Here is a 23,600-nt window from a genome sequence, read left to right as displayed (position 1 = left end):
AGCGGTCCCTATTTATCTACTTGCACCCGGGGGTGCTTTCGAACTGCTAGGTTGGCAGGTGCTGGGACTGAACGACGGGAGCGCACCCCACCGCGGGGATTCGAACCGCCGACCATGCGATCAGCAAGTCCTAGGCGCTGTGGTTTTACCCACAGCGCCACCCGTGTCCCACAACAGAAAAAGTGCAGTGGCAAATTCAGAAGTGCAAGATCCCTTCATGATAAGTCCAAATTAAGTCTGCACAACCTTCTAAAATTATACAATATTAATTAGCGATTGTCAGGGGTTCAGAAGCAGAGACGCAGAGAAGGGTGGAAACAGAGAGCGAGGGGGAGGAAGCCGAAGGGAGAATGAGTGATGATGACGACCCGAGATCTCCAAGCCTAAGCAGTGAGTCAGAGGACTCCCAAAAGGGAGCCCCAGTGAGCAGAGCAAGGGGGGGATCCGGGGGGACACCCCAGGAGGAAGGGAACAGAGGAGATTCAGAGAGCAGCAGCTGGAAGTCGGGACCCACGCTCAAGACTGAGAGCAGCAGGGAGGAAGGCAGCCAGGCATCGGGTTCCGGAGGCCGTCAGCAGGAGGGAGGGCACGAGTCAGGGGTGGTCACGCCCTCCTCAGAGAGCGAGGCAACGGTCAAGAGGAAAGTAGAGAGTTGGGCGCGCGCGCCAAGTTCAAATGCAGCGGAAGCTGGAGCAGTAAGCAGCCCGGAGAGTGAGCCAGGTCCCAAAGCCCGCCGAAAGGAAGCGGAAGGATCAGGGGGGTCAGCGTCAGAGGAGAGTAGAAGGGAGGAGTCCCAGGGGGGCAGAAGGACCCAGAGACGTAGGGAGAGGCGAAGGAGGTGGAGCAAGGCTAGGGTATTAAGCTGGTGTGCAAGAGGCGGGGACTCAGATGGGTCTTTGCCGACCTAGGGCAGAAGGTGTAGAGCTGCACGCTGCAGTTCGGAAATGAAACCTGTAACTCAATAAAGACTCTTTTAAAGTGGACGCTGTGTGGCGTGGTCCTATGTGAGCTGGGACCTGGTAGCAGCTCTGACAGTAAGACCCATCTCTACAAAAGCTTCAGAAACCTGAAACCTCGCAGCGGGAGCAGAAGCCGCTAGGGGAGGAAGAGGGGTGTCTGTAAGCAAGCTCACAAAGGTTAGCAAGATGACGGAAGAACAGAGGATCTCCGCGCTGCAAGAGGCAGTGACCCAGTTGTCCTCAGAGGTATTGGCTTCCAAGAAACGGGAGAAGGAGACTACAGCCGCCTACAGAGACCTACACGCCAGGTTTGAAATGCTTGTTAAGCAAGGGCAACCGGGACCCAGACCGGAGGGCGTGGGATTGGCACGGAGAGCAGGAGGGCTTGTGGCTCACTTCGATGGGACTTTGCAACAGTACCCTAATTTTAGAGCAGACGTAATGTGCGCACTGCAACTGCTGGCAAAAGACTTTAGAGATGAGGAAGAGAAGGTGGGGTTCATATTGTCCCATTTGCATGGGGATGCCAAAGCCTGGCTGCGCAATTTGTGGAGGGATAAAGATCCGGCGCTTCAGAATGCAGATGCCTTTATCAAAGCGATGGATGCGTGTTTTTTGTCTACTATTGATGTGGATCTTGCCAGACGGGAGATTCATGGACTAAAACAAGGGAGGGCGAGCGTCCGGCAGTATCACGCCCGATTTTTTGCGCTGGTCAGTGCTTTAGAATGGGATCGAGATTCGCCCCCTGTCAGAGACCTCTTCTGGGAGGGTCTAAGTTCTGCGGTTAAGGATGAAATTGCAAGGGGGGAGAGGCCCCGAAGCACGCAGGAGGTGGTCCAAAGGGCGCTGACTGTGGGGGTGAGGCTGGAAGAACGTCCATGGTGCAGAGATGAAGGACGTGGAGGGCGCGAAGCAGCGAGAAGTTTCTCTTTCGTTCCGAGGGAAGCAGCGCGTGCGCAATCCACACCTCCGCCAGGAGGGGGAGGGGAACCGATGGAGGTTGGAGGTGCAAGGGCTCAGTCAGCAGCCAGAGCCCTAGCACCGGCAGCAGTGAAAGCGAAGCCTCCTAGAGGGTACAGGAAGTGTTACATCTGCGAGGATCCAGGCCATTTGGCGAAGGAGTGTCCCCGGAGGCTCCACAAGCACACTGCAGCCTCAGCAATGGTGACTGCAGCAACGCAGCAAGGAGAACCACAGCAGGGAAACGACGATGTCTGGCTGGAGACGGAGGCACTGGGGCCCAGCCAGACGCATCTGTGAAGCAGTCCCCAGCGATATTGCAACCCACGGATCCCCTCCCACCCAAACCAGTAGTGCAGCTCACAGCGTCTCTCCAGCTACCCGACGGCGTCACTATCGAAGTGCCGCTTTCTGTGGATTCTGGAAGCAACGCAGACTTTATAGCGCAGAGCTTTGTGGAGCAGCACGCTATACAGCTATTGCCTGCCACTCTACCCCTGCAAGTCGTCACAGTGGATGGCAGAGAGTTGCTAGGGGGGCAGGTGGTGAAGCAGACGCCACCGATGGTGATGCGCCTTGGCAACCACAGGGAAGTCATCAGTTTTAATGTCACCCAACTGTCGGACACGCCCATTGTGTTGGGCATGAGTTGGCTGGACAGGCACAGTCCGACACTGGCTTGGTACCAGAGACAACTGATCTTCGGCTCCTCTTATTGCGCAGAACACTGCATCCTGCCCCGTCGGGAGGGAGAGGAGGAGGAATCACAACTGCAGTTGGGAACGTTGCAAGCGGTCCCCCACAAATACGCGAGCTTTTTGGAGGTCTTCTGCGAGAAGGAGGCGGACAAGCTACCCCCTCACCGGCCATATGACTGCAAGATTGACCTCCTACCGGGGGCGACGCTGCCGAAGGGGCGGCTATACTCCATGTCTGAAGATGAAATGCAGGAACTCAAACAGTTCATCGAGCATAATCTGGAGCGTGGCTTCATCAGAGAGTCCAAGGCAGTGGGGGGCAGTCCCGTTTTCTTCGTGAAAAAGAAAGACACGCCCCAAAAAAGACTCGTTGTGGACTACCGCCTTTTGAACCAGATGACCAAACCGTCTGATTACCCCATGCCCAGGATTGACGACCTCCTCGCGACGGTGCGCAAGGGACGCGTGTTCACCAAGTTGGACCTGCGAGGGGCGTACAATCTCATCCGCATGCGGGAGGGCGATGAGTGGAAGACGGCCATGTTCACACCGCTGGGCACCTACGAATACAGAGTTATGCCCTTTGGATTACAAAATGGCTCTCACTGTTTTCAAGCTTTTATGCATCACGTGTTGGAGGGACTCCTCTACAAGACATGCGTCTGCTTCCTGGATGACATCCTGATTTTCTCTGACTCGCAGCAAGCTCACGACCGAGACGTGAGGGAGGTGCTCAGCAGGTTGCAACAACATAGACTGTACGCCAAGCTGGAGAAGTGCCAGTTCGACACGACGGAGGTGGATTTCCTGGGATACAAGTTGTCGGACAAGGGGATAGCCATGGACAGCACCAAGGTTCGTGCGGTATTGGATTGGAAGAGCCCGCGCAACCGGAAGGAGGTCCAGCGGTTTGTCGGCTTCGCCAACTTCTATCGCAAGTTTATCAAGGGGTTCGCGATGCAGACGGCAGCAATTACGGACACGCTCAGCTCCAAAAAAAAGAGATTCATCTGGACGGAGCAGGCGGAACAGTCCTTTCAAGCGCTCAAGCATCTCTTCGCATCGGAGAAGCAACTGCTGCATATCGACCCCAGTAAACCGTTGAGGGTAGAGACAGACGCGTCAGACAGAGCCGTGGGAGCAGTCCTGCTGCAGCGAGACCCGCAGGGGGTGTGGCGGCCGGGAGCGTTCTACTCCAGAAAGCTCAGCAAGTCGGAGCAGAACTACACCATCTGGGACAGGGAGTTGCTGGCCATTCATGCAGCTTTCAAGGCGTGGAGGCACTTCCTAATCGGCGCCAAGCACACGGTGCAGGTCTGCACGGACCACAAGAATCTGGAGCACTGGCGCACGGCTCAGTTCCTGAACCAGAGGCAGATACGTTGGGCGGAGTTCTTTGCTGACTTCAATTTCCGAATAGAGTACGTCCCAGGAGACACCAACATCATGGCGGATGCACTGTCCCGAAAACCGCAATACCTAGAAGAGGTGACGCCAGCGGCGGCCATGCACATCTTCGCACCGACGGCGTGGGCGTGTGCCTCAGCTACAGTAGACCTGGATGCGGTGCGACGTGCATTGCGGGACGACTCATTCGCGCAAGACAAGATGGCGGAACTGCTCAGAGGCACGGCTACCACGGACGAGTTCCAGGTGCGGGACGGCTTGCTCCTACGCAAAGGAGCTGTCTATGTACCAGGAGACGACCTTCGCGCCAAGGTACTGCAACAGTTGCACGACGCACCCACGGCCGGTCACTTTGGCACAGAGAAAACGATGGAATTGGTCGCGAGAGACTTCTGGTGGCCCAGGCTGAGAGGGGAGGTCGCGGACTACGTCGCGAGGTGCGACACCTGCCAGAGGGCCAAGCCGGTACACAGACCACCGGCGGGACTGTTAGAACCGCTGCAAACGCCGTTTGAACCGTGGGAGAGGGTGGCCCTGGACTTTGTGACGGATTTACCCAGCTCGAGAGGCAAGACAGCTGTGCTGGTGGTGGTGGACTTGTTCACCAAGATGGCACATTTCATTCCGTGTGCGAAGGTGGCCACGGCGGAACAAACCGCCAAACTGTTCATAGATCACGTGTTCAAAGTGCATGGCCTGCCACGGTCTATCCTGTCCGACCGCGGACGCCAGTTCATCTCGTCTTTCTGGCAGAAGCTGATGGGTTTTCTAAATGTCAAGGTCAATCTGGCATCAGCAAGACACCCGCAGACCAACGGGCAAGCAGAGAGGGTCAATGCCATCATGCAGCAGTACCTGAGATGCTATGCCAATCAACAGCCTGCGACGTGGGTGGATTACCTGCCGCTAGCCGAGTTCGCTTACAACAACACGAAGCACGTGTCCACGGGAGTGACGCCGTTCTTTGCCAACAATGGGAGGCATCCCAGAACCTTCCCGGGACTGGAGAGAGTGGGGGAAGGAGAACCACAGACGGCGGACGCGTTCGCGTCGGAGCTGCAGGCGGTCCACGATCAACTCAGACGGCAGCTGGAGCTAGCTAAGCACGCCTACAAGGTGCAAGCTGACAAGCACAGGCGGGTTGGCGAAGTGATCCAAGTGGGAGACTGGGTCTGGTTGGCAGCCCACGCAGTGCCGACCAGGTCACTTGCCAAGAAGAAGTTGGGGCACAAGCAGATCGGTCCGTACCAAGTCGAAGCGCAGATCAACCCGGTAGCCTTCCGACTGGCGCTGCCGGAGGGTTCCAGAATGCATCCGGTGTTCCACAGGTCGGTGCTCACTCCCTACAAGGCACCTCACAGGTTCCAGGAGCCAGGGACGGCGCCAAGTCCGCTCCGGGAACGGACGGAGACGCGGGGGGTGAAGCACCAGGACCACATCAACGAGGTCACGGAGATTTTGGACTCCAGATGGGGGGAAGGGGGAGTCGAATACCTCTTAGCCAGAGAGGGCACCCGGGCCAGCGCCAATAGCTGGGTACCAGACTACGCTTTGGAGGAACCCCTGCTCAAGGACGAGTTTCATGCCCTCTTCCCACACAAACCCATGCCAGCGAGCTTCTTCGACGACTGGTTGTTCACACCCACACTTTCTTCCAGCACGTTCCATGGATTCGACTCAGAAGGGGAACCCGCACGGAGCACCCGTTCCCCAGAAGGTTCACCGGCAGGTTCGGCATCAGGCAACTCGTATTGGTGGGACGATCGACCAGAGGAGCAATGGCGCAGGAAGTGGCTGGAGATGCCAGGTCGAGCGACCGACGCAGAGACTGACATGGACGTGTTCGGGGAGGACCTCGGGTTCGAGCACGGCGGTACAGAGATGGAAGAGCAACAAGTCAACGTCGACGACCGCGAGGGGGAAGACTCGGAGGTCTTCAGTTGGCGGCCACCCACGGGGAGCGACCTGTATCCAGCATTCCCTCCCATGATGATGGAGCACCCAGCACCCACACCTGACAGCGGGGAGGGGGGAAGGGGGGGCTTCGAGGGGGGGATGGATGTCAGGGGTTCAGAAGCAGAGACGCAGAGAAGGGTGGAAACAGAGAGCGAGGGGGAGGAAGCCGAAGGGAGAATGAGTGATGATGACGACCCGAGATCTCCAAGCCTAAGCAGTGAGTCAGAGGACTCCCAAAAGGGAGCCCCAGTGAGCAGAGCAAGGGGGGGATCCGGGGGGACACCCCAGGAGGAAGGGAACAGAGGAGATTCAGAGAGCAGCAGCTGGAAGTCGGGACCCACGCTCAAGACTGAGAGCAGCAGGGAGGAAGGCAGCCAGGCATCGGGTTCCGGAGGCCGTCAGCAGGAGGGAGGGCACGAGTCAGGGGTGGTCACGCCCTCCTCAGAGAGCGAGGCAACGGTCAAGAGGAAAGTAGAGAGTTGGGCGCGCGCGCCAAGTTCAAATGCAGCGGAAGCTGGAGCAGTAAGCAGCCCGGAGAGTGAGCCAGGTCCCAAAGCCCGCCGAAAGGAAGCGGAAGGATCAGGGGGGTCAGCGTCAGAGGAGAGTAGAAGGGAGGAGTCCCAGGGGGGCAGAAGGACCCAGAGACGTAGGGAGAGGCGAAGGAGGTGGAGCAAGGCTAGGGTATTAAGCTGGTGTGCAAGAGGCGGGGACTCAGATGGGTCTTCGCCGACCTAGGGCAGAAGGTGTAGAGCTGCACGCTGCAGTTCGGAAATGAAACCTGTAACTCAATAAAGACTCTTTTAAAGTGGACGCTGTGTGGCGTGGTCCTATGTGAGCTGGGACCTGGTAGCAGCTCTGACAGCGATGCATTGCACTGATCATTGCAGACACCCATGTGTTGCCTTCCCGCCAGGTATATACACGGGCAAATCATCTGGAGTGCTTCAGATCTTCTATCTCAGTGGTTTAATTTGTGTTCTCCTTTCAGTTGTGCATGACAGAACTTGTACAATTGTCTCTTGAAACTTTAGCAGCTTGTGATGTCAGTGTTCCTAAATGCTGCATGCAGAAGAACTCTTCCTCAGTGTTCTTCCCCCGTGCCTCTAATTCTCTGTGAAATATTCATTTTTGCTTTATTGTATCCTTGGGTTAGGATATCTCTTGGGTTAGTTAGGATATCACCTATTTTTTTCAAGGCTTCACATCATGGTGGGTTGGCAGAAAAAAACATAGTGAGTCTGATGTAGGCTTGTACGTCCAAACTAACCATAGTTAGGAAAAACAAATCATGGTTATGTGCAAACCAGGGTAGTGTGTGGAACCTTAAGTACTAGGTGCTTTGTTAATTCTTTTAAAAGGAAAGATTTGATGCTCTATAATTCTGCAGCCAGTCCTATTTTCTTCTGGCTTTCTGTAGCCAACCTAAGATATCAAACACATCCCAAACAGCAGCAGGAAGAGCTAGAAGAGTATGTCATACCTGATCAACGAGGAGATACACGCCTCCAGTTAAGACAATGATCTGGCCAATGAGCCTCAATACGTCTCCAGCAGTGAGTGTCACTGGAAAAGGAGGCTGGAAAGATTAAAGGAAAAAAGATCGGTTGGGAGAGAGAACTTAAGTAATTTAAGATAAAAGCAGAGACAATCAACTGTTTGTCAGGGTTTGCAAAAAGCTGCGCAGAAGTCTGAAGAGGGTGTTGCCAGTGCCAATCAACTGGTTGGTGGTACCCTCTTTTTGACCTAGGCACAAATTTAACTCCCTAACAACTATGGATGTATGGATCTGTCAGTACTGGCTTCTCTCCTTGTCTCCAATCTTCATTTTGGTTCTCTGCAGCAGTTTGCAATAAAATAAAATAAAAACCATGAAAATGGATTCTCATTTTTAAAACATTCTCAGGAAAAACTATGCACACATTGCTCTAAGTACATGCATTTCTTTCTCTTTTTTGTACATGCTGCTTGGATTGAGAATTGCATTGTAAAATGTGAAAGGGTGGTCGTGTTTCAGTCTATGGATTGTTCCAAAAAGTGGAAATTAGGTAGGTTTGCCTTTAAATGCAAATTTGGCACACCAACCATCCCTAACATCTTCTTCTTTTTTGGCAATCCCTCGTACCCGAGTAAGATTGTCTTCCATAAACACGGTTTTAACAATGAGTCCGTAAGTGACTATGGAGGCCAATTCTGGATCCACACGTCCTTCCACAGTGGGGACATTGGTTTCCAGGCGGGAGTTGATCACGGTGTGGATTTCCCTAACATAATGTACTTTTGTATGTCATCTTCCCCTGATATATCCATAATAATGCACACATGCATCTTTTGTACATGTTGCTTGGCTGCAGAACTGCAGTGAAAGATGCAGAGAAGTGTGGATTTCAAAGGATGACTGCATTTCAGTTCAGAAAGTGGAAATTAAGTAGGTTTGCCTTTCAGCGCAAACTAAATTGAATCTCTCTGCCACCCTTGCCCTACATCATGTATGGGCAGGTGGATGCGGCTTGGCTCAAAAGGGCCTTGTAGAACAAACAGGGAGCTTCCACACTTCTGCCCTAGAGAGCCACCCTCCTCCTCTCTCTGCCTCCCTCTCTGTATCCCCCAAGCCCCAAAGCTGCTGTTACCTTCCCCTCCAGAGGCCGATGATAAGCAACAGCTGAGAACACTGACATGAACAGCACATAGGAGAAAAAACTGATGTAAAATCTCAGGGCAGCAAAGGAGTCCCATTTGCTTTGAAGAAGCTTGTTTATAGGTTCCAGGACCACCATCTCGTACCGCTTCTGTATGTCGGAGAAAGAAAGAAAGAAAATAATTCATTGATTCAGCCCCCACCATCCCTGGCTATTAGCCATGCTGAGGCTGCTGGCAGTTGGCAGTTGGCACCCAAAAACATCTGGATGGCCACAGGGTACCCTAGCCCTGCTCCAAGTTGCACGAAACCACAGCTTCTTCAGCCTGCAAACAGGTTGGCTGAATAAACTGTGGTTTTGCGCAACGAAGAGGCCTATACTGGTGTATGTTTCTTTACGTAAAGGTATTCAACTGCTTATTCATCTAAAATGTTCTAAGCTATGTACAACAGTGCAAATCAGCATAAGAATGCCTTAACAGTGCCATCAAAACAGAGAGAAACGGGGTACACCTGCCCTGCTCCAAGTTGCACGAAACCACAGCTTATTCAGCCTATGGCCTTTACTGGTGTGTATATATTTGTTTCAGGATATTAAACTGCTCAATTGTTTCAAATTTTCTAAGACATGTACAGTAGAACAAATCAGTATTAAAATGCCAAAACAAATGTCATAAAACAGAGATAAAGTACAGCAATCCAAGATTTTACAGCTTTTTATCGATCAAGATCACCTATTTTGTTTTCCCAAAATAAGCATCCACAAAGGCACCAAATCTAGACTCTCCAAGACAATAGTCGCCCTCCTGGATTAGGCCAATGGCCCATCTAGTGTCACACAGTGGCCAACCAGTGCCTTTGGGAAGACCACAATAAATATATTCTCATGGAGACTTCTTCAAAGAAGAAAACAAGTATCTAATCGCCTGTGCAAATGTCTTTTAAGGGGGTGTTGCTCAGTACTGGAAATAAAACAAAGATGGCACCAAGAAAATCTCCTGAAGAGAGAAGACTAGCTGCAGAGAGAACTGAAGGATCTCCCCCAGTGATTATTTTAAAGCAGACAAGTCGCCTTCATTGATCATCTCACCGGAGTATCGCTGCTGTAGGCAAGAATGTCCAACACAGAGTTCTCCTCATAGCTGTCAATGGAGGTCAGGTCGTAGAGAGAGATGTGGACAGGCCCGTAGGTCCATTCAGTGAACTTCCGCGAAAGGTGACGGTACTGCGGGTCTTTGATTTCGCGGTGAATAATGTTTTTGAAGATCTAGGAAAGACAAAATAGGGTGTGGGATTTTCTTTGGGTTTTCTCTTCCAACATTTATGCTTATTTCTACTTAAACATCATATGAGGCCCTTCTTTGTGTGCTCCTTCTACAAGAGGTCTGCAGGGTGGCAAGATGAGAACTGGCCTTTTCAATGTTTTTGATGTTTCTAAATGCTTAGCTCTGGAATGTACAGACCAACAACTCCTCAGTGTTCTGCTGGCATGTCTTCTCCAGAGTGACCTTAGGAGCCCATCCTGTGTGGCTGACTCTGATTGGCTCCCATCAGCACAAAGGGTGGGAAGATTTCTTCTCAGTGGCTAAAAAGCTCCCCTTTTGGACACTGGAGAAAGAGACCCTGCTGCAGTAATAGTAACAGGACTTCAATCCCCCATGACCCTGAACCACTACACCTGTGCCAGAAACAGCTGTAGCTTGGAGGGTGTGAAGTCTAAAAATAGTCCCAAAGGCTGGATAGAGAAGCCTGGAGGGTTGAAACTGGCTCTTGGGCCTGAGTCTTGCCATCCCTAGGACATGATATCTGAGCTTGTGCACTGTAAGGGCGGACTTGTGAAATCATGCATCCCCGGTACAAATCTTCTTAAGTTGTCTTCTTCAAGTTGTCCTCTCAGTCTCAGCCTCCTACCTGGAGTTGACAACACTGACCGATCTTGTGTGGCCTGAATCTCTGCTAGCATGACATGAAGATGCCGCCTTCCAGATATTGTTGGACTTCCGTCTCCAAGTAGCCAATGAGAATGAGCAGTGAGAGCAGCCAGGAGAATGATGGGAACTGGAGTCCAACAACATCCTGGAAGGTCACAGGTTCCTCAGCTCAGAAATGCAGTTTATGATAAACTCCCAACTGACTTACCTCTATTTTTCCAGTCTTGACGGCCAGGGTCAAAGGGTTCAAGCCTTCCCTGTTGGTTAATTCCTCCAGTTTCTGGCTCAGGTTGAGCGTAGCACTGTGCATCAGGATCTTGTTGTACATCTCAATCACCAGCTCCCTGTTCTTCTCATCCATATCATCGGCCACCATCACCAAGGCATGGAGGACTGTGTTGCCGAGGGAATCCCGCTCTGCCAGGTTGGCCTTCTGATGAGGGTTATCCAAGAGATACCTGATCACTTCTGGCTGGTTGGTGCAAGCAGCTAAGGAGAGGGGAAGCTCACCTGGAGGAGGAAGGAGATAAACGGAAGCAAAGCTGGGAGAGGAATGGCTGCTTTTGGCACAAGTTACAAAAACTGAGCACCCACTTCAAGAATCTGTGACAGTGGACTTTAGGCACACAGTATCAACCTACCAAAGTAGAAGCATGCCCCTTTCTCCTGCTGGTGGAAGAACTTTCCACAGGCCTTGGCATGGACATCAGCGCCGTTCTCCACCAGGAGCTTGATCAGATCTAGATTCCTCTCCTCAATGGCAATGTGGAGTGCTGTGTGGCCTAGCAGAACAAAAATGGCATGAAAGAAAATCATTAAAGAAGCCAAACGTAGAAAACAAGCATGTTCTCCTACGCCTGAGTGGAGGCGTTCTTTTTTTTATGCTGTCTCCCCACCCCAAGGTCCTCACCTTTATAGAAGCTATCCTTACAAGCTACGTTGATCAGAGGCCTTGGGTTCTTGGTCTCCTGGTCTATCTTCAGCAGCAAAGGGATGGTGGGGTTTGCCCCATCTTTTAAATTCAGCAAGGCCTTCATCAAGCAGGTCTTGCCCGTTTCTCCATCTGGAAGAGAAGGGAGTTCCATCCTTTGTTTGGAGAACTGCATCTCTTTTTTCTAACAAGGACAGCGTATAGGGCCATTCAGGTCTATCAAATGCTTTAAGAATATCCAAGGAAAGAAACTCAGCAGGGAGTCTTGCTGTAAAGCTTTTTTTATTTTTTTTAAATGATGTTTATTGAGAATTTTAAAGTTACAAAGAAAGAAAAGACAAGAGAAGGAGAAAAAGAGAGAAAGAAGTAGATAAACGTAACAATTAAACAATGCAGATCAATAAAAACCAAAGTCAAAAAAAATAACAAAACACACAATACATCTAAAGCAAAAAACAAAAATAAACAAAACAATTAAAAAACAAGTCTAATATTCCCAAATCCTTAACTTTCATTAACTTATTTCAACGACCTCCTCACACCTCCTTTTTTTGTATTCTAGTTGTTAATTATCTCAGCAAATCCTTTCCATCTTTCACAATATTCTGTCATTTAAATTACCTTAATCTATTTTAACCTTATCTTACCTAAAAAGCCCTAAAATTTAAAACTTAAAACTTATATATACCAAATTCTTTTAACCATAACATATTCTTTCATAATTCTTTTTGACATTTCTGCTAGAGCCAAATAATTTCATTCCAACATTTTTCTAATACTCATTAATTTTACAATACTTTTCTAAATAAATTTTGAAACTTTCTTCCATTCTTCATCCATCATCTCTTCTTCCTGGTCTCGGGTTTTGTCAGTCCTTTCTCGTCTATCTAATCCATCAACCTGGTGCTCTTATGTCCGAGGCTCTTAAATCTTTTCCATGTCCCTTCTGCAGATCTTCTTCTTGTTTATACCTGCCCTTTACTTTATCTTTTGTTGATCTTTTTCTTATTTTCTTTCCTTTCTCATTGGGGGGTAGGTCTCGGGAGGACTCCAATCCATCTCCATCTCTCCTCAGCAGATCAGCCCATTCCCCACAGTCCCATTCCCCACAGTCAACACTGTAATCCAGAAAGTATTTAAAAGCATGTTTCAGAGTCTTTCCAAAATTAAGAGCCCTCACAACTCCAGACCCCCCCTGGTCCACTCTAGATTCGAACTTCAAGAACAGCGGCTTATACTCCTGCAAGGCCTCGAGTCTCTCCATTTGTGTTATTTGAGGTTCAACAACAACCTCCTCCATTTTCTTCTGCCCTTGCGCTTGCCCTATCAAAACAGATTCCTGGGCTGGTTTCTGAATGGTTTCTATATGGGTATTCGCCGTTTGTCCAAAGTTTTTAACTGCGACAGTCATCAAATCCATCTTCTCATGCATCTGCTCCAGCAAAGCACTTGTCTTGCAAAGAGCAAGCACCAAGACTTCTTGTAAACACATTTTTCCCCCAAGGTTAGAGTCTGGTCTCACGATCCTAATCATACAGCTGTGAGGTCCCCAGATCAGCTCCGGCAACAAATTAACAAGCTCCCTCTAGAGGAGACAATTTCTATTTGTATCCATCTTTTAAAAGCAGGACCAACAAGGAAAAATTACTTTCACTTTTCAAATACTTTGTTTCTTTTGATTGCAAGAAGCAACATTGGAATCAATGTATTTCTCTCTTTTTTTTACTATCTGTCAAAAGACGTTCCGTTCACAGTCGATGAACTTTCCCCATAAATTTCTGTCTCTGACACCCCATTCCCAGGTTTGAGACGGTGGAAAATTTTTCTTTCTTTACTCTCTCTCCTGCAGGCTTAAACAGTCAAAAGTCCCCCTCTTTTCTCCTGCTTCCAAGAGGGGTTTTGGTGGTGATGAATGAAGGAAATTTAGAACTTTATGTACGACTTTCCAGACTTTAGCTTACAAAGTTTTTGCTTCCATCTATTTACAAAAAACGGGAGGTGGACTTCCTGTTTAGAACCTTCCCGTTTCAGTGCCAAATTAAAATATTTCTTAATACTTAATCCAATTTTCCGTTCTACTCACGGGTACTTGTTTAGAGTCCAATTGTCCACAGGAAAAAGTCAGCGCTCTCCGGCAACGGCTGTGCGGCTTCACTCCGTAAAAGTAGCGGTTGATTCAAAACACCGCGCCACTCACCCCACGTCGCTTCGGACCCCCGAAAAAGGGTTTCCCTGCAAGTAGGGGAGGCGCTCCTGGTATCAGCCGAATCCCACGTTCCCAGGCTTCCTCCGCCTGGGATTTTTAAAGGGTCTCCGCCTTCGCTGCGGCGGCAAGACCCAATTTTCACGGAGCGGGTTCCTCTCTGTCAGAGGAACTCCGCCATTGCCGATGGCGCTGTCCCGGAAGTCTATTGCTGTAAAGCTTTAGATGGACTACAGGTGAATTTTAGAAAGCCTTCACAAAAGAGCTCATCTCCAAATTAAGGATTGTTTTCAAGAGTTGTCTAGAGGGAAAGAGGAACTCTCAGTCTTGAAAACAGTATTGATTCTTTGGACCAATAGCACTAGCTAATCAAGATGAAAATATTTATCTGCTGCCTTTGCACAGAGACTAAAGATTTTAATCACAAGATATGTCATAAAGATCAAGAAAGTCTCATGCCAGGAGGCCAAATAAGCCACCCCACCCGCATTTCAAACATTCAGGAAAGAGCAAATTTGGATTTGTGAATTAAGTTGGTTCACTTTGTTAACTGCACTGAACTTATCTGCAATTCCTAGCCTTGCTCCTCACCTGCTCTCAGTTCCTTTTCACTGGAAATTCACAGGAATTTACGGTAACCTAGGGTCTTCTGCACACAAAATAGGTAAATGTACCGCTGTGCTGTGGGTCCTTACGACATCCTATACTACAGCATTTCTCAGCCTGTTCAACTGGGTCATGAAATCTGTGTAGATGGGTCACATAATGATTGAACCCAACACATCCTGCAGTCAGATGATGTACATTCATTCCCATGAACAACACTAATTTGTAAGTACCAAATATTTTTCAACAAATTTCACATTAATTGGGATGTTAAGGTTTTTTTTTTAAAAAAAATTGTATGTCTGAAGCAACAGTTGTAAAACAGGGGAACTTGCAGTTACAAAATAAATGGCCACAAAATATGTAAGGTCCAAAATCAGGTGACGATTTTGAATCAATATGGTAGACTATGCATTTCAAAACTGTGCTGATTTTAACCAACTTTTGCATGTTGGCCCCTGAGACCAAGGAGCAGGTTTTTGTCTAAGTCTGGATACAACTGGGATTTGTTTTGAATCAAGATGATGGATTGAACCTTTCAAAACTGAACTGTGCATTTGGACACCTCTTAAGGTATTGTAATCATATATTGCATGATGATTTGGGAGATCTGGAAACAGGTTTTTGCCTGCTCAACTGAATCAATATGGCAGACTGAGCCTTTCAAAAACTGCCCTGTTTTCAACCACAAGTTCTTTTAATTCCTTAGAATTTCCAAACAATGCCAGGTGTGAAGCAGCTAGTTAGTGAAAAACCACACAACTTACCCTCAGAAATAATGCTATTAGTAAATCACTTTTTCACTCTTTTCTCTTCCGAACTCCACTGTCAGTCCTCTTGCACTCTGATGGCCCTCCTCTATCTTGCAAATACTTCTGTGAAGCCTGAAATTCCTGCCTATTCTCACATCAATGAGAAGTACTGCTAATACTACTACTACTAATAGCCCCAGCTCTCAGGCTCATGCCCACCTGTGTACTCAGAGTTGGTAAGATATTTGCCACTTCTTCGCAAATAGTCCCCCAGTCCTTCCAGCTCCTCAGGGTTCCCCCTTACAATAGCACCAAAGAGGCGATCCTTGTTAAAAGTCTTCTCTTTACTGTGGAAGAAATGCAGAATGAACAAATCCGCAGCATACATTTGAAGCAGCATCATACCAGTTTAAACAGTCGTGGCTTCTCCCAAAGAATCCTGGGAACTGTTTGTTAAGGGTGTGTAGAGTTAGTAGGAGACTCCAGTTCGCCTCGCAGAGTTACAATTTCCAGAGTTCTCATGGACGAGAGGAACTGACTGCTAAAGCTCTCTGGGAATTGTAGCACCATTAGAGGTCTCCTAACTCTCAGAACCTTTGGCAAACTATAGTTCCTGGGATTTTTTTATTCAGGGAATCGATGGGTGTTAAGTTGGTATCATAGCATTTTATATTGTAGATGTGACTGGCTGGCAACATGAGAATCCCTTGTAGGTTTGACCTCACCCTCAAAGGCATACTTTTCCATTGTCTCCTGAGACAGATGGATGCCAACCAGCTAGTCTAGGAAGGACTATACCTCAGTGGTAGAGATCCTTGCAAGCAGAAGGTCCCAAGTTCAATCCATGGAAGCTTCTACAGGAAGAGCTGGAGATTTAGGCTTTCAGCAGCTTTCCCCCTCTGCAGAGGTGGGAGATCTATTAGTATGGCCCGCCCTTGGAGACTGATTGATCCAGATGGCTCTGCAGGATTTACCTTTCAGAACTCTTTGGGAGTACAGTGGTACCTCGGGTTACATATGCTTCAGGTTACAGACTCCGCTAACCCAGAAATAGTACCTCAGGTTAAGAAATTTACTTCAGGATGAGAACAGAAATCGTGCTTTGGTAGCGTGGCGGCAGCAGGAGGCCCCATTAGAAAAAAGGGGTGCTTCAGGTTAAGAACAGTTTGAGGTTAAGAATGGACCTCCGGAACGAATTAAGTACTTAACCCGAGGTACCACTTTATCAACAAATATGGATAGCAGCCTACATGCCCATGATGGAAGTTGTTGTCCACCGACTTCCAGAGGGCCACAGATGATCCCCACCCCTGCAGTAGATGGGTTGACTCCTGAAGGAAACTCCTTACCTCAGAGGAGGAATCTTAAGCCCAATCTTAGGAGATGGCAGACGTTCCGGCTCATAGGAGGTTTCCATGGGTCGCGGCTCTCCTTTCCCCCCAACTGCCTGCTTCTCCCTTGCCTCCACATTGTCCAAGGTGCCATCATCTATCTCCAGTATTGGTAAGGTATGCATCACGCTATTGAAAATGTTGGCAAGAGAATAGATCATCACAAGAAGAGTTAGTTAATCTACAGGATATATATAACATAGTAAAATATCAAACATTAAAAACTTCCTTCCAGTAGCACCTTAAAGACCAACTAAGTTAGTTCTTGGTATGAGCTTTCGTGTGCATGCACACTTCTTCAGATACACACATATCTGAAGAAGTGTGCGTGCACACGAAAGCTCATACCAAGAACTAACTTAGTTGGTCTTTAAGGTGCTACTGGAAGGAATTTTTTTATTTTGACTATGGCAGACCAACACGGCTACCTATCTGTAATTAAAAACTTCCTGATACATGGCTGACTACAAATGTCTTCTAAAAGTTATGCAGTTATTTATCTCCTTGGCATCTGAAGGGAGGGTGTTCCACAGGGCGGGTGCCACTACCGAGAAGGCCCTCTGCCTGGTTTCCTGTAACTTCACTTCTCGTAGTGAGGGAACCAGCAGAAGACCCTCAGAGGACTATCTCAGTGTCCAGGCTGAGCGATGAGGGCGGAGACCCTCCTTCAGGTATACTGGGCTGAGGCCCAAATCAAAGCGCAAGATAATAATTGAAACATAAGCCAGCTTCGTCGCTTTATTTTATGAGACGTGTATTAGGAGAGTCTGAACACCATCCAAAATGCAAATACGGAGTGGGTACACAAGAAGCAATGAGTCACTTCCTCAAATATATAGCATATGAACGAAGCAAATATGAACCCTTATTCCACGTCTCTTTTACTCTTATTGTTGATGAAGGGAAATTTCATTATCCTTCTTCCTGAAGCCAAACTTTACTGATTTCTATAGCAAGGTTTAGGCAAATATATGGAAGATAAGGTTACTAGTGTGAAAGGCCTCTCTGAATACCAGTTGCCAGGAATTGGTTCCTGTCACACTCGGGTCTTGATTTGAGGCTTCCCATTGGGGGCCTCTGTATAGTTAAAGCTATGGTTTTCCCAGTAGTGATGTATGGAAGTGAGAGCTGGACCATCAAGAAGGCTGATCGCCGAAGAATTGATGCTTTTGAATTATGGTGCTGGAGGAGACTCTTGAGAGTCCCATGGACTGCAAGAAGATCAAACCTCTCCATTCTGAAGGAAATCAGCCCTGAGTGCTCACTGGAAGGACAGATCCTGAAGCTGAGGCTCCAGTACTTTGGCCACCTCATGAGAAGAGAAGACTCCCTGGAAAAGACCCTGATGCTGGGAAAGATGGAGGGCACAAGGAGAAGGGGACGGCAGAGGATGAGATGGTGGGACAGTGTTCTCGAAGCTACCAGCATGAGTTTGACCAAACTGCGGGAGGCAGTGGAAGACAGGAGTGCCTGGCGTGCTCTGGTCCAGGGGGTCACGAAGAGACGAACACGACTAAACGACTAAACAACAACAACAATTGGGGGCCTCTGGTTGTCCCCCGTGAGAATGGACATCCCCAGGAAGCTGGCCTAGATGAGCCACTGGCCGTCGGGCACTTCTGATGTTCCTAACTTCTTTCAAGTCCCCCAGGGCTCAACCCTAGAACCTGAGAGACCCCAAAGAGCACTGTCCCTAACTGTGTCTGTTCTCATTCTTATTGCACCGTACCTGGAGCTTAAGGAAGAACAGGGACTGGATGGCAGGCAGAAATCCAACACATTCAACACACGCATGCATGCATGCCTGTACGCACAGACACCATTGCAACACCTCTAGGCCAATTTTATATCTGAAACTCACCTAAAGTTTTTAGTGAATAAAAACTTTATTTTTTAAAAAAACCAAACAGCAAGAAGGCAATCAAGATCAAGGGTCTAGAAACCAAGCTATGTGAAGAATGATTGAAGGAGCTGGGTATGTTTAGCCTGGAAAAGAGGAGACTGAATGGAGATAGGATAGCCATCTATAAATATCTCAAGGGTTGATACATGGAAGATGGGGCAAGCTTGTTTCCTGCTGCTCCAGAGAGTAGGACTCGAACAAATGGATTCAAGTTACAAGAAAGAGATTCTGACTAGACATAGGGAAGAACTTTCAGGTAGTAAGAGCTGTTTGGCAGTGGAACAGACCCCCACGAGAGGTGGTGGACTCTCCTTCCTTGCAGGTTTTTAAGCAGAGGTTGGGTGACCCTCAGTCATGGGTGCTTTAGTTGAGATTCCTGCATTGCAGGAGGTTAGAATCATAGAATCATAGAGTTGGAAGAGACCACAAGGGCCATCGAGTCCAACCCCCTGCCAAGCAGGAAACACCATCAGAGCACTCCTGACATATGGTTGTCAAGCCTCTGCTTAAAGACCTCCAAAGTAGGAGACTCCACCACACTCCTTGGCAGCAAATTCCACTGTCGAACAGCTCTTACTGTCAGGACGTTCTTCCTAATGTTTAGGTTGAATCTTCTTTCTTGTAGTTTGGATCCATTGCTCCGTGTCCGCTTCTCTGGAGCAGCAGAAAACAACCTTTCTCCCTCCTCATCTAGGTTGAACTAGATGACCCTTGGGATCCCTTCCAACTCCACAATTCTATGCTTCTACCAACCACCTGTCTCCTGGATCCTTGCCCATCCTGGCTTATAAAAGCTAGCCAGGAAGGACTGGGCGATGGGCTTCGTGGGGTGGTGAATGCTTCCCTCCGTGAGGGAGCCTTCCCAGACCCGCTGAAAGAGGCGGTTATTAAACCGCTTCTTAAAAAACCATCTTTAGATGCGGCCACGATGGCCAACTATCGCCCAGTCTCAAATCTTCCATTCCTGGGCAAGGTGATTGAGCGAGCGGTTGCCGAACAACTCCAGGCACGCCTGGAAGAAGCGGACCATTTGGATCCCTTCCAGTCGGGATTCAGGCCTCATCATGGGACTGAAACTGCCTTGGTCGCACTGGTTGATGATCTCCGGCGGGCTAGGGACAAAGGTGAGAGCTGTTTCCTAGTTCTGCTGGATCTCTCAGCGGCGTTCGATACCATCGACCATAGCATCCTTCTGGACCGTCTTGAGGGGTTGGGAGCTGGGGGCACTGTTATACAGTGGTTCCGCTCCTTCCTCCTGGGCCGTGTTCAGAAAGTGGTGGTGGGGGATGAGTGTTCAGACCCCTGGGCTCTCACTTGTGGGGTGCCTCAGGGTTCTGTCCTCTCCCCCATGCTTTTCAACATCTACATGCGGCCGCTGGGAGAGATCATCAGGAGGTTTGGGCTGGGTGTTCATCAGTATGCGGATGATACCCAGCTCTACCTCTCTTTTAAATCAGAACCAGTGAAGGCAGTGAAGGTCCTGTGTGAGTGTCTAGAGGCGGTTGGAGGATGGATGGCGGCTAACAGATTGAGGTTGAATCCTGACAAGACAGAAGTACTGTTTTGGGGGGACAGGAGGCGGGCAGGTGTGGAGGATTCCCTGGTCCTGAATGGGGTAACTGTGCCCCTGAAGGACCAGGTGCGCAGCCTGGGAGTCATTTTGGACTCACAGCTGTCCATGGAGGCACAGGTCAAATCTGTGTCCAGGGCGGCTGTTTACCAGCTCCATCTGGTACGTAGGCTGAGACCCTATCTGCCTGCGGACTGTCTCGCCAGGGTGGTGCATGCTCTGGTTATCTCCCGCTTGGACTACTGCAATGCACTCTACGTGGGGCTACCTTTGAAGGTGACTCGGAAACTACAACTAATCCAGAATGCGGCAGCTAGACTGGTGACTGGGAGCGGCCGCCGAGACCATATAACACCGGTCTTGAAAGACCTGCATTGGCTCCCAGTACGTTTCCGAGCACAATTCAAAGTGTTGGTGCTGACCTTTAAAGCCCTAAACGGCCTCGGTCCAGTATACCTGAAGGAGCGTCTCCACCCCCATCATTCTGCCCGGACGCTGAGGTCCAGCGCCGAGGGCCTTCTGGCGGTTCCCTCATTGCGAGAAGCAAAGCTACAGGGAACCAGGCAGAGGGCCTTCTCGGTAGTGGCGCCCGCCCTGTGGAACGCCCTTCCAGCAGATGTCAAAGCGATAAACAACTACCTGACATTCAGGAGACATCTTAAGGCAGCCCTGTTCAGGGAAGTTTTTAACGTGTGATATTTTATTGTATTTTTGGTTTTTATGGAAGCCGCCCAGAGTGGCTGGGGAGGCCCAGCCAGATGGGCGGGGTATAAATAATAAATTATTATTATTATTATTATTATTATTATTATTATTATTATTATTATTATTATTATTCTATGATTCTGAAAAATATCTGTTGGTTCACCCCCTCTGATTTAAAAGATCATTCCCTAATCACAGACATATGGGGCTGGGTTTGTGGCTTTGATGACTCCAGAGCAAAGGGAAAGCATTCTGCACAGGCTCTGAAACTCTTCTCCCTGACTGACAAGCAAAAAACAGTTTTTCACTATTTCACAGTACTATTTTCCTCCCCACCCCACCCCATAAAGTTGTTTAATTTTCCAATTTCCCTTAAAAGCAGGCTGAGGTATGGTTATGCCCTAATACCTTTGGGCCTCTGAAAGTTCTCTTTTGTCCCTAACCTTACCAGAAGGGAGCTGGGTTGTAGTTCTTACAGCAGGAGCAATTGTACTTATGAAGCAAGAAGCATATTAATTGGATGGGACGGTTTTGTAAGCAGGTTTTCCGCAGATAAAACACAGGCCCATGAGGGCTAGAACAAACTGAGCACAATAATGGTTAACCTGAACAGTTCTCCAAACATAATAGCTGCTATTCCTGAGAGGATAATAATAACCAGCGTGGAAATTCAATTAGAGCAATAACAATGTAGCCCCACTCATGAACCAGATACTGGGCATAAGCCATCTTTGCACCATGATACTGGCAGTAGGAACAGCCATGGTTGATGGAAAATATGTTATATTTAAGGGGTCCTCTGCCAACGGACTGAAGCTCCAAATGGGGAGGTCGTTCTGTTTCCTTTTCCTGATGTCGTATCTGAGTTCATTTCTTGGGCCACGTATGAGGCTTCACTCACCCTTCCAGGCTCCCCAAGCCACACCTCAAGGAAGCAAAGTAGAAATTTCCAAAGGTATCTTACTTTTCTGAAGGCGCCTTAAGATTTAGGATTTTGTGCTGGACAGCACGCAGAGACCAGCAGAGTCCAAGGTAGTTACGGATCCCACAATATGACCTTTTGAAACATACGCCTGCGACATCCTTCTGTTTTCCGAGATGCGTAACAGGAGAGTCACATTACCCACCTGCTCCATAGGTGCTCTGAACATTTGTCCAAAATGCAAATATTTGTCCAGTAGTTGACACACAACAAACAACGAGTTACTTCCTCAAATATACAGAATATGAACCATGGGCGTAGCCAGGATTTATGTTGGGAGGGGCAGGATTTTTTTGGGGGGGGCGCAACCAAGCTATATGTGATGTGACTGGTCAGTTAAGTATTTTTTTTATTACTTCATGGGGGGGGGACAGCTACCCCCTGCCCTCCCTTGGCTACGCCCGTGATATGAACCAAGCAGCTGCCACCCTTACCCTTATCCCAGTCTACCTGCAAGATTGCCTTACTCCATATAGTCTGTCATGACTGCTTCGATCTGTAGAACTGGAACTGTTACAGGTTCCACATAATATCCCCGGGGCCTGCTAAAATCCTCTTGCTGTTTCTCTTCTTTTTGCAAAGCGCTTTGAGGTTTTACCTGCAATCAAGCGGTTGATAAATTTCATGAAATAAATAAATAAGAACTTTAAAAGATAACCCATGTTACCGTCACTCTTTTTTGTTGATCAGGACATTGCCCTTAATCCTGAAGCCAAACCTTGTTACAATACGATACGATAACCTTTATTGTCATTGTCCCATACAGAACAACGGAATTGAAAAGATCTACAGAAGACGTTCAGAAACCAACAAGCCTGCTATCCCAGCTACCCCAACCTGGTTAGCCCCCTAAAAACTCTGATACCCCATTTTTAAATGCAATATAATATACTCCCAAAGAGACGCCTTACACTGCGTTTAAAACCAAAATTGCATTTGGGTAGAAACTGCTGATCTGTTGATTTCTGTGACAAGCGTTAGGCAAATTCATGCCACGATGGCTATGTTCTCCCTCCCCTGCCAGAAGCTTCTCTGAGTATCAGTTCCTCTTACCTTTGGGTCCTACTTGTGGGGCTTCCCATTGGGGGCATCTGGGGGTCCACTGTGAGAACAGAATGCAAGACTAGATGGCGGATTGACTTGATCCAACAGCTGGACTCCTTCAGGTGCTGTGGGGCTTAACTCTAGAAGCCAAGAACTTTGACCCTAGCTATGCTTATTCTGATGCCACTATCCCTGGAGCTTTTGGAAGAACAGAGGAGAGACTGCAAGACAGGCAGAAATCCAACACATGCAGCGCACACACCATTACAGCACCTCTAGGCCAATTTTCCATCTCATTTCACGTTTTTAGCAAGTCATCTCTTTTCCTAAGAATCATAATAATAATCAGCAAGAAATACCCCCTCTAATTTAAAAGGTCCCACATGTGGGGGGTGATCTTATTTCTTGGATTACTCCATGGCATGGGAAAGGCATTCTTCGTAGGCTCTGAAATCCAACACATGCCTGCTCTAGAGGGTAGGACCTGAACCGATGGATTCAAGTTGCAAGAAAGCAGATTCCGGCTAAAAATTAGGAAGCGCTTTCTGACAGCAAGAGGTGTTCTACAGTGGAACGGACTCCCTCGGGAGGTTGTGGCCTCCCCTTCCTTGGAGTATTTTAAGCAGAGGTTGGGCGGCCATCTTGTCATGGATGCTTTAGCTGAGATTCCTGCATTGCAGGGGGTTGGAGTAGGTGGCCCTCGTGGGTCCTGTTAAGTTGTGGGTGAACATATCAGACGGCACAGCGATTCTTCAAACAGCTCTTGTTTATTCACAGGCCAGAACAGAACTGAGCTGAAGGGTTTAGCCAACCTGCTTATATAGAGCTCAACTACAAAGCAACAGTAACAACTTTCTGTAACTATCCAATCACTGAACGTCACTTTCAATTCCTTATTTGCATATGTGGACCTGAGTGAAAACTATGTACAGTCAGTGGCATAGCGTGGGGGGTGCAGGGGGGG

At 48.5% G+C, this 23,600-nt stretch overlaps 1 protein-coding gene across 3 annotated transcripts in view; it reads right to left on the bottom strand.

Moving 5' to 3' along the window:
- Positions 1 to 22,041, bottom strand: part of LOC309520220 (transient receptor potential cation channel subfamily V member 2-like) — a 31,282-nt gene extending 9,241 nt beyond the window's left edge. For 2 of the 3 annotated variants that reach the window (XR_014214194.1, XM_082201768.1), the window contains exons 1-8: positions 16,391 to 16,655; positions 15,261 to 15,388; positions 11,460 to 11,612; positions 11,191 to 11,331; positions 10,758 to 11,059; positions 9,709 to 9,885; positions 8,611 to 8,769; positions 7,464 to 7,559 (exon numbers count right to left, since the gene is read on the bottom strand). Coding sequence is in view for 2 of the 3 variants with exons in the window: in XM_082201768.1 (XP_082057894.1) it covers positions 7,464 to 7,559; positions 8,611 to 8,769; positions 9,709 to 9,885; positions 10,758 to 11,059; positions 11,191 to 11,331; positions 11,460 to 11,612; positions 15,261 to 15,388; positions 16,391 to 16,593 (1,359 nt within the window). In the remaining variant the exon portion in view is untranslated. Of the gene's footprint in view, positions 1 to 7,463; positions 7,560 to 8,610; positions 8,770 to 9,708; positions 9,886 to 10,757; positions 11,060 to 11,190; positions 11,332 to 11,459; positions 11,613 to 15,260; positions 15,389 to 16,390; positions 16,656 to 21,574 lie in introns of those variants that run through there. The other variant, XM_082201769.1, reaches the window with a different exon arrangement.
- Between the last annotated feature and the right edge of the window lie 1,559 nt (positions 22,042 to 23,600).

Source organism: Podarcis vaucheri (assembly GCF_965113315.1).
Source record: "Podarcis vaucheri genome assembly, chromosome: 15".
Taxonomy (NCBI): domain Eukaryota; kingdom Metazoa; phylum Chordata; class Lepidosauria; order Squamata; family Lacertidae; genus Podarcis; species Podarcis vaucheri.
This window is presented reverse-complemented; position numbering and strand designations above follow the sequence as displayed.